Source organism: Malurus melanocephalus, unplaced genomic scaffold (genome assembly GCF_030028575.1).
Source record: "Malurus melanocephalus ecotype Western Australia unplaced genomic scaffold, MMel_1.1 scaffold_67, whole genome shotgun sequence".
NCBI lineage: Eukaryota > Metazoa > Chordata > Aves > Passeriformes > Maluridae > Malurus > Malurus melanocephalus.
Window position 1 is genome coordinate 648,926 of NW_026623299.1, and position 14,263 is coordinate 663,188.

Here is a 14,263-nt window from a genome sequence, read left to right on the forward strand (position 1 = left end):
AGGAACACAGAGGGGAGTGTCCTCCAAAACACAAGCCCTGGTCCTCAAGGGGGACCCCAACCACCCCAATATCTGTTAGGGGGACAGCACAGTAGGGCATAAGCAACCCAGAAGGTTCTTGGTATGCATGGTTGGTAACTTTCTTCTCCAAGTGACAAGGACATGGACCTGCTGAAATGGGTCCAGAGGAGCCCAAAAAGATGCTCAGAGAGCTGGGGCATCTCTGTCATGGAGACAGGGAGAAATTTGAGACTGTTCAGCCTGGAGAAGAGAAGGCTCCAAAGACACCTTAGGACACCTTCCAATTCCTAAGGGGGCTCCAAGAGGGCTGAAGAGAAACTTTGGACAAAGGCTGGTAGTGATAGGATAGGGGCGGAATGGATTCAAACTGAAAGAGAGCAGGTTTAGGTCAGATATCAGGGAGAAATTCTTTGCTGTGAAGGTGGAGAGGCCCTGGCACAGTTCGCCTGGAGAAGCTGTGGCTGCCCCATCCCTGGGAGTGTCCAARGCCAGGCTGGATGGGGCTCGGAACAACCTGGGACAGTGGCAGTGTCCCTGTCCATGGCAGAGGAGTTGGAATGAGATGATCTTTAAGGTCGCTTCCAACCCAAATTATTCTTTGATTCCAGCATGTACATTTTAAAGGCTTCCTTTTACTACTTTGTATTTATTAGGCTACAAAATAGCCTACTATCTCTTTTTCATTTCCACTGTAAAATTTACTGAATTATTCTTGAAGGAATTATATTTCCAGTGTCCTCACACTATTTGCCACAGATTTCAATATTTCAATCTGAAATTTTTATATATATATATATATATATATATACATACATATATATATATGTATGTATAGCAAATTACACAAATTACAGAAGATACAAACACCACCAAATGTTAAAAACTAAATTACTACTTTTTATATGTACATCCAACTAAGAACAGTTCAATTACTGGCATGTATTAATTCAAAATGACAAACATGTTTGTGCTTACTAAACTAGAAGACTGCAAAAGTAGAAATTAACAGCCTTGGTGCTTTTCACAAGTTTATAGGATATTAATTTTGCAGGTTAAATGTAACCTAAACACCTCATAAAATTTACCTTCTATCTTAGCAAATAAAACTAATAATTATGTACTGTAGTACATCATTAACTGAAGCTCCCTACTGACTTTTCTGTGGAAAAGAAGTTTTAAGGCYATAAATGAAGATAAAGGCTTGATGTTAAATGCCATCTGAGCAGTGGAAAAACACCACTAATAAACTGTATGCAAGCTAACAGCTATAACTGGGAATTAGTATAGTTCCCTTCGTGTTTGCATGGCAAAGGAAGAAAACTTGCCAGAAAATAGTCAGAGATCAAAAGCTGCTTGCCACTTCACAGTAGTTACAGGGAGCCTATACATCACCAGAAACCTGGATATTCTTGCAATGAATATCCACATCACAAAAAAAAAAAAAAAAAAAAAAAAAAAAAAAAAAAAAAAAAAAAAAAAAAAAAAAAAAAAATTGTAGTTGGCTTTCTATTCCTTTAAGAGTAGATGAGAGATGGTGTAGAGAGGTCAGGGCTAACCCTGACTGTTCTAAACAGTTACCTATTGGACATAATCCAAATGGATTCTCTTCCCAGAGCTTGATTTCACTCAAAACCTTTCCACAAAAAGCATCTTTTGRCAGTTTGTCTGACCTAAATGCTCTCTAAAGTAATTTTTCTGAAAAGGTATTTTTTCTTCGATCAGGTGTGAGTTTTCTTTCAGTCTACAATTAGAGGCAGGTGCCACTTTGCCCAAGAGTAAGTGCACATATCAAAGGCATGGTTTAAATGACAACATCAATATCTCAGTAAAGGAATCTTAGAAAAAGCATTYGAGTCTTCCACACCTTCAAAACCCTGAAGTTTTTGAACATGAAAGTAAAACTTCTGTCAGGCTCAAAACGAAAAAACAACCTTAAGTGTTGTGGTAAAACACCTGCAGAGGGGTGGCCACATCCATACAACTCTTGGGCTGTTCTTGGGTGATTTTTCATGTAAAAGCTTTCAGCGGCTAATGCTTCCAATTGAGCATTTTTCAGTTTTGAAATACAGATAAACAGCGGCTGATCAGACAGGTTTTCACACAATTCCTACAACGTGGAACATACTGTCATGATGCAAAGCAAAAACACKTTGATTTGAAGGCAGGGATGATTTAAAGGCACTGATAGCTAAAAATCTGCCTCTGACTATTTCAGTAGATGCAGGTGTGTGATGAAACCTCGCTAACATGAAATAGAATAAAAGCAAAACAAGAAAGATAACTGCTATATTTATGCTGACATACAGACCAAAAGATGGCATCTCATGAACAGCCATCTCTATCTCTGCACTGGCCATAATTCCCAAGGTAAAGCTATAAATGTAAGATTAATCCCAAGGTATTTTCTTTTATTTTCTTTTATTTTCTTTTAAATACTTCTCCAGCAATCCACTCCAAATAATAAATAAAAATCACCAGATTCATCATTAAGTTGCCCCAGAGGGCAGACAGGCTCCTATTCTGAAAATTTCAAGTTTTTCAACTCCAGYCTCCTGCTCTAACAAGAGTAACCTCATTCTTTGCCATCTTTGTGCACTTTCTTTATCATTGCATTTGATCTAATTTTGAAGAAAACCAGCAGGGATATTTGCCTAAAAGCCTTCTACTCCCAGTTGCAGAGCACTGTAGCAATATCTGCGTGAATGGGAGCAATGGGGTTTATTTAATGCACTCCTTATTCCACAGGGCCTCAGAGAGAGCTGTTTACTGGGCTGAGAGTTCATTCAGACTCTGCCACTAATATTTTACATCACTCRATGGACAGGTCTTCCACTTTTCCATCTCTTTGTTGAGAAAACTAAGGCATTTATAAAGATTTTGAGTATTATCATAGATGAAAAGCAAGATAAAATGATCAGAAATGTTACTAATTTTGTTGGTACCATTTGCTAAAACCACAAACATTAATTGCAACACAGATGTTTCAGATTTGAACAGAAGCTAAGATATTAATAGGTCAAAATACTCTTATTTCAGCATAGATCCAGCTTAGTGTTGTATGTTCAAGTTATATTCCATGTAATAAAAGATAATACAAAAAAAATCAAGAACTTCCTTTTATTTTTAATACTATTTCTATCTTTAGTGGAAGCTAAAGCCTCTTTGAAGCCTTTAGCATAAGAATTACACTTTCTTTTAAAAATGCCATATGGCAGCATTGATCCCTCTATTAAATAAGGCAGGAAAGCTGTTGCCCAAAGTCTGAGAGAAGTCAAATGACAACTGTTAGTGTACACAGACCTAAGAGTTCCTYACATTGTGGACCAAACAATGTATAAATAATTGCAGGCAAAAGAGATCACTGCTGTTGCATTTGGCGTTTCAGTAAATACACTTTTGCCTCCAAAAAATACCAGTGAAACAATCAGGCTTCTGAGCAATGACCATCTGAAATTATCATCATTTCCATAAAAAGAAGCAGCATGATGTAGAGTGTTTAGAGGAATTTACATGCAATCTAAAAAGCACCCATCCATACAGGCAGAACTAAATAGAGAAAGAACTCTCTGATGCTCAAAATAGTATTAGAAATGAGAGCTGAAACATCCCAAGGTAACAAAGGACATTTGCACTGAGTATCTTCATTCATTTTATGAGAAGAATTTTCAAACCCAAATATTTATAGCAACAAATTAGTTCAGTGTAGGAACTGAGCACCTCACAATATGGGTAAGGGAGGGGTTCTCCAACTCTTCTCCTCCCCTCAATTACCAGACACCCTAAAATGATCTTAACACATATTCATGACAAGGTAGCTTCAGCTGTAGAGCTTAGCATGTGCCAGCAGACCAACAGAGTAGCAATATATCTTCTTCCCAAACCATATGGATAATTAATAATAATCAAACARATTAATAATTAAAGTGAAGTGGGACAGCACTGATTAGGGCCAAAACAGGGGAAAGTATCTATCCTACAATGTATCTCCAAAGCTTTCCTTGGTAAGCATTTCCAGCCCATGAGAAGGTCCAGTTTTACAGACCTAGATTGTTCTGGGGAAAAGATTTTTATTTATATCAAGCTTTCCAGTCTCTATGGGATATCTTAGAGCATCTGAGCTGACAGAACCAGTTTTCTCTTGCATGACTTGAACTGAAATGTAGGTCCCAACTTACACAAGTTCTCAAGCAATATCTCTGGATTTTGAATCAGCCTCAGAGACATTGTAATTCACTGAGCTTTTTTAACATATTTTTTTTAAGTTAACATTTCCCTAGGTTGTTTATTCTTTTTCCATGAGTGCCTTCAAAGACTTCAGTTTATGTTTTTACATCATTAATAATTCTATACAGATGTAAGAGCCACAACTGATATTACTGTAAATTCCAGCAGACACTTGATATTTTACAAGTCTTTAAAAAAAACCCTCCCTCTCCTAGAAATAAAAAACAATCTTCTGCCTTAAACTGTACCAGGATATGCTACCATTGGCCCTCAAAACCTTTGTTTTATTATTCCCTGAAGAAGTTCCTATACACTGAAACTACAGCAGCACAACTTTTATTTTTCTCAACATGATCTAACTGGAAATAAGCAAACATTCATTTTGGACAGCACATGTGTAAGTAGCAGATCTTTACACAAAACAGACAAAACAGACTATACACAGCATTCCTGCATACTCTCTCCAGCTGCCTCATTCTCTCTGACAAGCAAAGCTTTTTGATCCTTTTCCACTGAGCATCACCACCTTCCTTCAGAGCAGCAGCACTGTGCTGCTGCACTTGCTCATGCACAGACTCAGCCAGCTTCCCTCGATGATTCCATTCTGTGGCCAAACAGTCAGGAATCATTATTTAACTAAAAAGAGCTTCATTAACTTTTTGGTTTACACAGCCTGAGCATTTGAATGGCAGAGTATTTGCAGACYAATATTTACTATCTAGGCATGCCATGCAAATCTGGTACTTTACATGATAACTTGAAAACTGGCAAAAGGATTCAATTTTTTTTTTCTTCAAAACCTCTGTGCTGTTTGCCCCTTTTGTCTGCTTCTTGCCCCTTTTCTCTTTTTTTCTGAACCATTATTTTCCTCTTTTTGTTTCTGAGAGAAAGAAAAGGGAACAAGCTTGGACAKGCACATATGGAAGATCCATATTTGTGACTGAGAAGTTCTACTCTTGTAATTTGTTTTCCATGGCACACAGCCTTCTCTTAGCTTATCTGTGAATCTGAAATTACACCAAAACCAACAAATTACACCTGCTGAKGCTCACAAGGATTGCTGTGGCCCCCTCAAGGCTATCACAATCCCAAGGAGCTATTGCCAATCCCAAACCCTTTTGCTCTTCAAGGCCTCCAGAAGCTCCCGAGCCCCTAAAGGCACCAAATTTACAGCAGCCACAAGTTAAAAATGCGTAAAGGCAAGAGATACTTTAACATTTGTTGCTTTTGATGACTGYATTATGAATTACACACCTTTAATAAGATAAAACAAAGAAGTAGGTTACCTGGAGTTAAAAGAATGACTGACATAGTGATGAGTGAACAAACAACTAGAATCACCAGCAGCGCAATAGCAATTCCCTTCCAGTTCCTCTGCGGAGGGCTGTTACTTCCAAGTTCCTATGGGAATGGAAAAAAATGAAATAAAAGGAAAAGACCATGTTTCATAAACATACATTTCCAGAACTATCAGCGACAGGAAAATTGCTCTGTGCATACTCATCATCACAGCACGGGAGGTGATCATGATCCCTCCCTTTTCCAACGTACATAGAATCATCCAAAGGTGTGGAACTCTTATGCTTTTTTAATAGATCTCTCTCTTTTTTTTCAATATATATATGTAATTTTATACCCCTAAGAGACAATCAAATGATCTTATGCAAGCTGYCCAAAATACAACTGGTGTTAAAGTGCCCTGAACATAAACTCAGGACAATATCAGCAAGCAGTTTATAAGATAATTACAGAAATGAAATGTAGCAATTTACTGTAATTCTACCTAACATGGTAYGGGCCATAAAGGTTTAAATACACATCCTTTTTAATGCACACTATTAAACTTATTTGTAATAGAAAGCATTAGCAAAACTGCCTGAGGCTGCAAGTATTCCATCTGAAGCTACAAGCTCTTTTTCTCTATGCAGTAGATCAGCTGTAAACTGCTCCCCTATTAGTTATTAAAAAAACAACAGTAGCTTATAACAAATGTTAAATGAATGCCTCTGTAACTACCATTGCACCTAAGCCTACATCCTCTGTGGTTCCATGCTTAACTCCTGCCAGGCACCATTTACATTTTTTCAATAACAGCAATGCATTGCCCGTGTTCATGGTTCAGTTTGAGACCAAGCAGCACATAAACATCTAACAACACRGTGACAAAAATAGTACAATTGTTTCTTACAACACTAACTCTCCTTCACAGAAAACATTATTTTTTCTATCTAGATCTGGCAAGCAGAAATGTCTCTCTGCCACAATTACCCATGCCTTTAGTATCTCAAAATTAAATGCTATGGTAAGGCTGGAAAAATAGGAAAAAAAATAGCACCTCCTGCTACGTTTTACAAGCTTCCAAAAGCATGGTAAAAGGTTTTCACATACACATTATTTCGTTTTGCATTTCTGGGTTATAATGAAATGGAGAAGTCCTAACAGAAAGTGGCAATGTTCTTGTGCCTTCTTGGCTCACATACAGCACCTCAGCAACCACACATCACCCACAGCAGCAGCTCCAATAGTGTCTTTAACCTTTTTGTGTTGTTTTTTTTTAACCCCTTGCCTGTTCATTTCTACTTGTAAAAGACAGCTTCCCTCCCTGGCCTTCTTTCCCAGGAAATAGGAGGGGAATTGTCCAACACAATCTCTAAGCAATCCTACAGAGAATTCTCACAGCAGTCCTCAGCCCATCAAAGCTCCCAGCAAGAAACCTCCCCACCTCCCACCATGTCTTCTGCCTGCTGGACCCATCATCCTGCCCAGCCTGCCTGAGACTGCTCATTTTTGAGATTTTTAGCCTCACCAGACTGAAAGAGCAGCCAGCCTGCCTCCAGTGCAGCCCCTGCTCATGGCTGGTGGTCCCAGGAGCAGCTCCCTGACCTGAGAGGTTCCAGCCTTCCCCTCCCCACAGCCAGGTGATGGCCACCAGCACCAGTCCTGTCACAATTATTGAACTCTTTTATATCACAGAAATCTCCTCTCTGGGGCTGTTACTGCCCCAGTGTCAGGCAATGGATGATGCACAAGCACAGCACACAGGAGGGATCCAGGGCAGCTGCAGCACAGGACTGGGGCCAGTCCCTCCCACGCTGAACTCTGCGGCTTTTCCAGGATCACCATGGGGAAAAACMTGATTACCACAACCAGCAACACATCTTAGATACCTGTGGGGGTTTTATTAAAGTTCAGGACTCCTGTCTTCAACACTCAGGGGAAAAGAAATGGTGTAAGCAGGAACTTGTGGCATCTGTCTCCTTTCCCCACTCCACCGCCTCTGCTTCCCAGTCACTTCCAAGCCTGCCTGCTCTCCTCATTTTCTTTCCCACCTTGTGAAACMCAAATTACCACAGCAGCCTCCTCACTAGCCTTAGACAGGTCTCCAAGGCCTGCCTGACTGCTTCATGAGCCGCTCTGGTGATCTCTAGGATATGAGCATTGTGTGGTTCAATCCTCTCTGGACACTGCTGACACTGCAGGGATCCACASCCTTCCTACAAAAATACAGAACTTCTGTCCCATGCATGGGAATCAAATCCAAGCTATTATTTTCCCTTAAATAAGAATTATTTTAAAGTGCTAATAGCACAGTGTAGAAAATACAAATTTATTCTGAACATCACAGTATTAGTCTTATTTAAATGACAGCGAGAGAGTCCAATTTCAGACAAGAATCAGCAGCTCACAGAACTAAGAAAAGTGTAGTTTTCCTCAGAGCATCGTGAGACTCTATTCCAATTTAAAATAACAGAAGCTGGACAACTTGATGAATGTACCAAAGCCTCTAAAAAATCTACCAAGCCTTCATTATTCACAAGGTTCTTCTTTGCAGACATTAATATTGTTTCATTTCTAAAAATAAAGCTTCATTTTAAATACTTCTGCAAATTTTTGCAAGGAGAATATCAAAAAGATGAATCAAGAAGTACTGAGCATACAAAGCTCATTGGTACCCACAGTGAGAAAGCAGGGAGCTTCCAGCTAGCTGAAAACTCGGAGAGTGGCATAAATAGAAGGACTTGTCTCCCATTAAGTTATCCAGGTTTAATATTTGGATAAAAATTATGACTTTTATGAAATTAATACGTAAGAATTTATTAAAGGTCGTGATGATATTTTGATATTGAGTGACAACATTCCTGCAAGACATTTATGAATTTATTGCACACAAGCAATATTTGATGAAATATTAGAAAGATTTCTATAACAAATTGAATTCATAGCACAATCACTATTAAGGGCATTGCCAATTAACTTTTTGAAACCAAGCAATGCAACTCTTGAACTGTAACCTACAAAGTTTTAAAATAACATAAGCTGCTGTTCTTCAACAATACAATATTTTCAGCCTCGTGCTGCTTTTCAGAATGGTCATAAGCAAAAGGCAGTAAAATAGATGTTTGGGCTGTGTATCACTGGCAAGACAGAAGCTGTGATTTCTGAGTGTGACAAGAAGACAGAGGCATTCAAGAGGAAACATCACAGAGAGCCACATAGTGAGAAGCTTTTGACACCATATAGTTTCCCCATAACTATCTGCTAACTGGCACATAACAACAATGCAGACACAGATGGAGATTTCAGGATCTAATCTTCTAAGCAGGCTTTTTTATTAATGTGGTTTGAAAAAATACCAACGCTTGAATATGGTGGTTTGTATATAACACTACCTATAATGTTTTTATAGATTTTACAATCCAACTCTAATGAATCAGAAAATGGCTGCTCAAAGCATAAAACAATTGCAAGTTTTCTCAGTATTTATAGCAGCTTTTTTACAAACCATTTAATTGCATTGTTGCCAAAAACAATCCTTAAGTAACATGTATTTTTGAATGTAATTTGTGATTGAGTAATACCTTACTCAAACATAGCTATAAAGAGAAAAATGAAAGACTGCATGCACAAAAAACTGTACACCAAAGTCAGAGAGCCTAATGCCTACTGCTGCCAAATGCTAAAGACCACATTTACCAAGAGCTTATAAACACTCACCATCAGGGATCTCAGTGTGTGCAACCAAAGGACATTCAAGCCTAAGAGCCTCAAGTTTCTGCTCTGTGATTGTCTCCTTTCAATCTCTGCTGGAAAGACCCCTGAAAGACTGGTCTTACCAAAGCATGTAAAAAATACATGGTACAGCACTACAGAGGGTGCAAATCCTGCAGCAGTAACCACAAGGAAGGCTAAACCAAAAACCTGCAGAGACCGAGCGTGGGAGGGAGGACAGGTTGAGGCTGTCAAAGGAAAGCATGAGTCACTTCAACCCTTCTGCATCCCTCTGCTAAACCCACTCGTCACTGCAACACAAGGTATTTCTGAGGAAAATGCTGAAAAAATACATCCAGCAAATATGAAACGCAAATATTACCCAAACATGCTGAAGCACCTTTCTCTCCACTTTTTTATGCTGTTTTCTAAATATATAGTCCATCTCCAAACAWATTTTACAGGCTGGTGATGAACTGATTCACTACAGGCATGAAAATCTTCCAAGCATCAGCAGGACACAGCTTTGAATATCCCAATCTACGGCACAGAACCACAGAACAGTTTGGGTTGGAAGGGATCTTAAAGATCAGCTCAGTCCAACCCCCTGCCACCTTCCATTAGACCAGGCTGCTCAAAGCCCATCCAGCCTGGCCTTGAACACTGCCWGGAAAAGTCTGGCTCCTCCTGGRAACCTGTTCATTGCCACACCACCCTCACACAGGGAAGAATTTCTTTTTTCTGTGCCCTTTCAGTGTAAAGCCATTCTCCCTTGCTCTGTCAGCACCAGCTCCTGCAGAAAGTCCCTCTCCAGCTCTCTCRTAGCCCCTTTAGGTACTGGAAGGTGCTCTAAGGCTTTTTCAGAGCCTTCTCCTCTCCAGGATGAACAGTCCCAACCCTCTCAGCCTTTCTCTGCAGGAGAGGTGCTCTGAGCATCTCTGTGACCTCCTCTGGGCTCCTTCCCACAGGGTCCACATCATTCTTACACTGCCCTAGGGCTGGATGCAGAGCTCCAAGGGGGTTTTCACCAGGGCAGGGCACAGAGACAGAACCCCCTCCCTGCCCTGCTGCCCACAGAGCTTTGCGAGCTGCCCAGGATGCATTTTTATTTCTGGGCTGTGAGTGCACATTGCTAGGTCATGTTGAGCTTTTCATTTACCAGCACCAAGTCCTTCTCCTCAGGGCTGCTCTCACCCCATTCTCCACCCAGCCTTTATTTGTGCTCGGAATTGCCCGCACTTGGAAGTGCTGGACTTTGCATGTGGCCTTGTTGAATTTGCCATCTCTCCAGCCTGTCCAGGTCCCTCTGGATGTCATCCCTCCCCTCGAGGCTCTCAGCACAGCTTGGAGTCTTTGGGAACTTGCTGAAGGTGCCCTCGATCCCACTRTCCACATCCCTGACACAGATGTTAAACAGCACCAGTCCCAGTGCCAACCCCTGAGCAATCCCACTTGTCCCTGATCTGCAACTGGACATTGAGCCATTGACCACAACTTTTGGAGAGCAACCATCTAGCCAATTCCTGCTGTAGCCTCATTCAGCAGCTCTGAGCTTTTGTTCTCAATTTTTGAATGAAATACAGATTCTGACACAGACGGTTCACCTTTAGAGTAAAAAACTACAAAATCTCCTCCATAATGGCCATATTACGCATAACCGTAACAAGAAGACCTGACCCAAGTTCCTACTGCAATAGAAATAACAAAATGAAACTAAATTTCTTTTGATTTATTTCATACAGAAGTATTTTCTATCCCTTGACACAGAAATGCAAATGCATATTTTAAGCAGTATTGAGGATATCGATTTCAGTAAAAGAATCACTGAGAATTAGGAGAGTAGTACCTTGAAGAAAAAAAGAAAACACTTTCAAATATTTYCATATTTCTACCTGAATAAACTTACAATCTTTCTTGTAGGGAAAAAAATCACAGCTTCCTTACTAAAGCTTATTGAGTCTCACAGTTTTATTGTTAATCAATGAGGATAAAAAGTCTTTAAACATATTTTTTCCAGCAAGTGCGTACAACCAAGGTTGTTGTAAGAGAACAAAAAAATATTGGCATAACATGCTGCATTAGTAAGTCAGGATTTTGAACTATCTTAACAGCATTTTCTTGGAAAACTACTTGTGTAAACCACTGTKCAACGTCCACTGTGGAAATGATGTCAGAAGCAGTAGGAGAATGCCTGGGGGAAGCAGGCACATGGAGGGGCACTGGCTGGAGCCTGAGGATCACAGAGTGCCTCTGCCAGGCTTTTGGTCAGTCAAAATGCAGGATCCCCTTTGGAATAAGCGAAACCCAAACTTTCAGASACAATCCAACCCTAGAGCTGGCATTTAACTCAACTGCTTTTTCTCATAGAGCTCCTGCCCTTGATGCATCAACCCCACTCATAAATGGTGGGACGAGCCAAATGCAGAAAATACACATTTCTCTATAAAGATAAGAACAAGAATTCAAACAGTTTTAACTATTTCTGCTGAGTCCAGCTCACACTGTACCAGAATCTCTGACATAATTTCTGCAGCCTGGAGTGAACTTTGCCAGGCTGATATGCTCAACAGTCCAGGTCTGCAGATGCACATTGGTTTTTACTCCTAGCCTGTGGGCATTTGGAACACAAACCCCACCAGCTCTGAGCTGCAGCAGTGTCTGGTGCTTGCCTGGTTTTGTGTTAAAGCGCCAGGGACAGATGAAAGGTCTTAGAAGAGTTTTGGGCTACAACAGTTTTGGGCTGTAGTAGATTTGAGCTGTAGTAGATTTGGGCTAAAGCAGTTTCTGCCAGCCTGGCATCTTCTGAAGCCTTGAACAAATCACCTGCTTTCTTTTGTCTTCTTTTTCCTTTTTTTTTTTTTTAAAGCTATTCTGTCACCAGGACAAAGCCTACAGAGAAAAGCACTAAGAAGAGTCACAGCCCTGCCTTATTTTGGCAAGAATTTCAGGGGCAAAGWGCATCAGAGTAGGAAAAGCAAATGTAATTTGCTTTGCAGTAGGAATGACAATGAGTCTCACTCTGCAGCTTAGATATAATCACAACAATATCACTTCATTAAACTCTTGCCATTTCCATTCCCCAAACACGAACAAAAGACGATAAACGAAAAAAAAAAAAAGACAATTCATTTCATGTTGCAGTTCAGGTATTTTAAAAGACAGACTGAATACATTTGTAATAGAAAGATTGCAGTCTTTCGAAAGCTCTTTGTAAAGCTGGGCTTGCAACTGATATTAGGTACTACCTGCCCTGGGTTTGCAGTGTACTGTTTGAAGGGAAATTACCCCAGCAAGCATTCTGATTTTGTGATTAAGTGATTGTGTCCATTCCTTTCCAGCTGTTTTGACTAATGCCATGGCCTAGATAGTAAGAGAGACCAAAAGACAGATCCACAAAGTGGCACAGGATAGTTCTAATCCATTTGCATACGTACCTATCATTTTCATCCCTCATGTCCCCTTTACAATCCGCTGTGTTATAAGATTCCATTGCTACAGTTCTTGTCTCAGTGATTATGGTCACACAATTGCTTTCCCTGGCCAATATCTTTATTCATGAAAACATTGGCACTTCTTTTCAGAGTCAGAGTAAAATRCCACTTTCAGAGGAAAGCAGGATTCTGTCAGCTCTGTGGATAACAGGCATTTTAAAAAGAGAGCAGCTTGTTAGCAATTACCCTGCTCAGAACAGGTGCAGGGTTTGGATATGGGAACAATCTGTCTTCATATTTTTATTTCTTTGGGCTGCACTGCTAAAATGAAGTCCTCCTTTCGCAGAGCCAAACCGAAAACAAATCCAAACCAAAACAATTAAAACAAACCCAAACCCACCCCTCCTCAGTAAAAATAAACTAAAATAAATGTGCACATATAAGTCATTCTGGCAAGTGTTGATCACCCACACTGGTTGTGTACCTTGCAAAACACTTTGTGCTTTCTTTCAGCTTGAYCATTTTTTGCTCTAAGCAGAGAGAGCTTCCCCTTTGACCTGCAAGGGCCCAGTCATGAACTGAATTTTGCTAATTTGGGGTATTTTCAAACAGCTTTGTCAACACCCTTAGTTCTGACTACTCCCAAAATCAGGATCAGAAACATTCATGGGATCTATTAGAAGTATTATGGCCAGCATTAAGAATATATTCCACATCTTCCCACTCCTTTTGAAGTGCACCTTGTAACATTTACTCAAAGACAATGACTTAGCTATTATACTCCACCAACAAGTAAAAGCTCAACTTCTAAAGCATTCTGCTGAAAACCCTTGGTCAAGGTCTAATCACAGCAGAGGAGTTTAAAACTCCTAGGTTTAAACCTGACCTYCTCCTCCTTAGGTCATTACTCCTGCATGTCATAAATACGAAACAGAGAGATGGGTCAGCACAACTGACCAAAACAGCATGGCACCTGCACAAGTGAAAATCTGTGGCCATCTGCTTTTTTTTATCTAACATAGCAGCATTCAAACAGGGAGGAGGGGAAGCAAACTATCACAGTGCACAATATTAAAGAAACCATGGAAAATTCAGGTCATGGAAAATACTGCCGGAAGTGCTGCTGAGTAGCTGGAGCAGAGGGAGACTTGAATAAAGTAACAATGGATGACAGAGCTGGTTTATATCTGAAAAAAAAAAAAAAGCAGTCACAATCTAGAGGCAAGCTATAGCAGGCAAGGGAACTCCTTCAGGCTTTTGGGAGCTGAGCTGAATGCAATGCACTTCGATGAAGAGGTATAATGCCAGCATCAGAGGCAGCTTCACTGAGCCTCAGGATTTCAGAGYTGTTATCCCTTTTCATCCTGTGTTCACCATCTTCTATAGTTTGTTTCTACAAAAGTTTCAGAAATAAAAATACTGTTCTCTTTCTTCCAGTCCAGCAGAAACACTTGGAGAGTTAGGGGGAATAACAAAGTTCTGACAAGATGTGAGTAAGCACCTTGAGACTCAAAAGGGAGTAAGGACACGAAAGCYACAGGAAGCCTCCTATGGGGATTTCTGCAAGGTCCTGAGAACAGCTAATGAACAGCCTTGTT

At 40.2% G+C, this 14,263-nt stretch overlaps 1 protein-coding gene across 1 annotated transcript in view; it reads right to left on the reverse strand.

Annotated features, from left to right (window-relative positions):
* DPP10 (dipeptidyl peptidase like 10) overlaps positions 1-14,263 on the reverse strand; it is a 231,138-nt gene that overhangs the window by 178,923 nt on the left and 37,952 nt on the right. Inside the window, exon 2 of the mRNA XM_057366529.1 lies at positions 5,532-5,646. Within this exon, the coding sequence (XP_057222512.1) occupies positions 5,532-5,646 (115 nt within the window). The remainder of the gene's footprint in view (positions 1-5,531; positions 5,647-14,263) is intronic.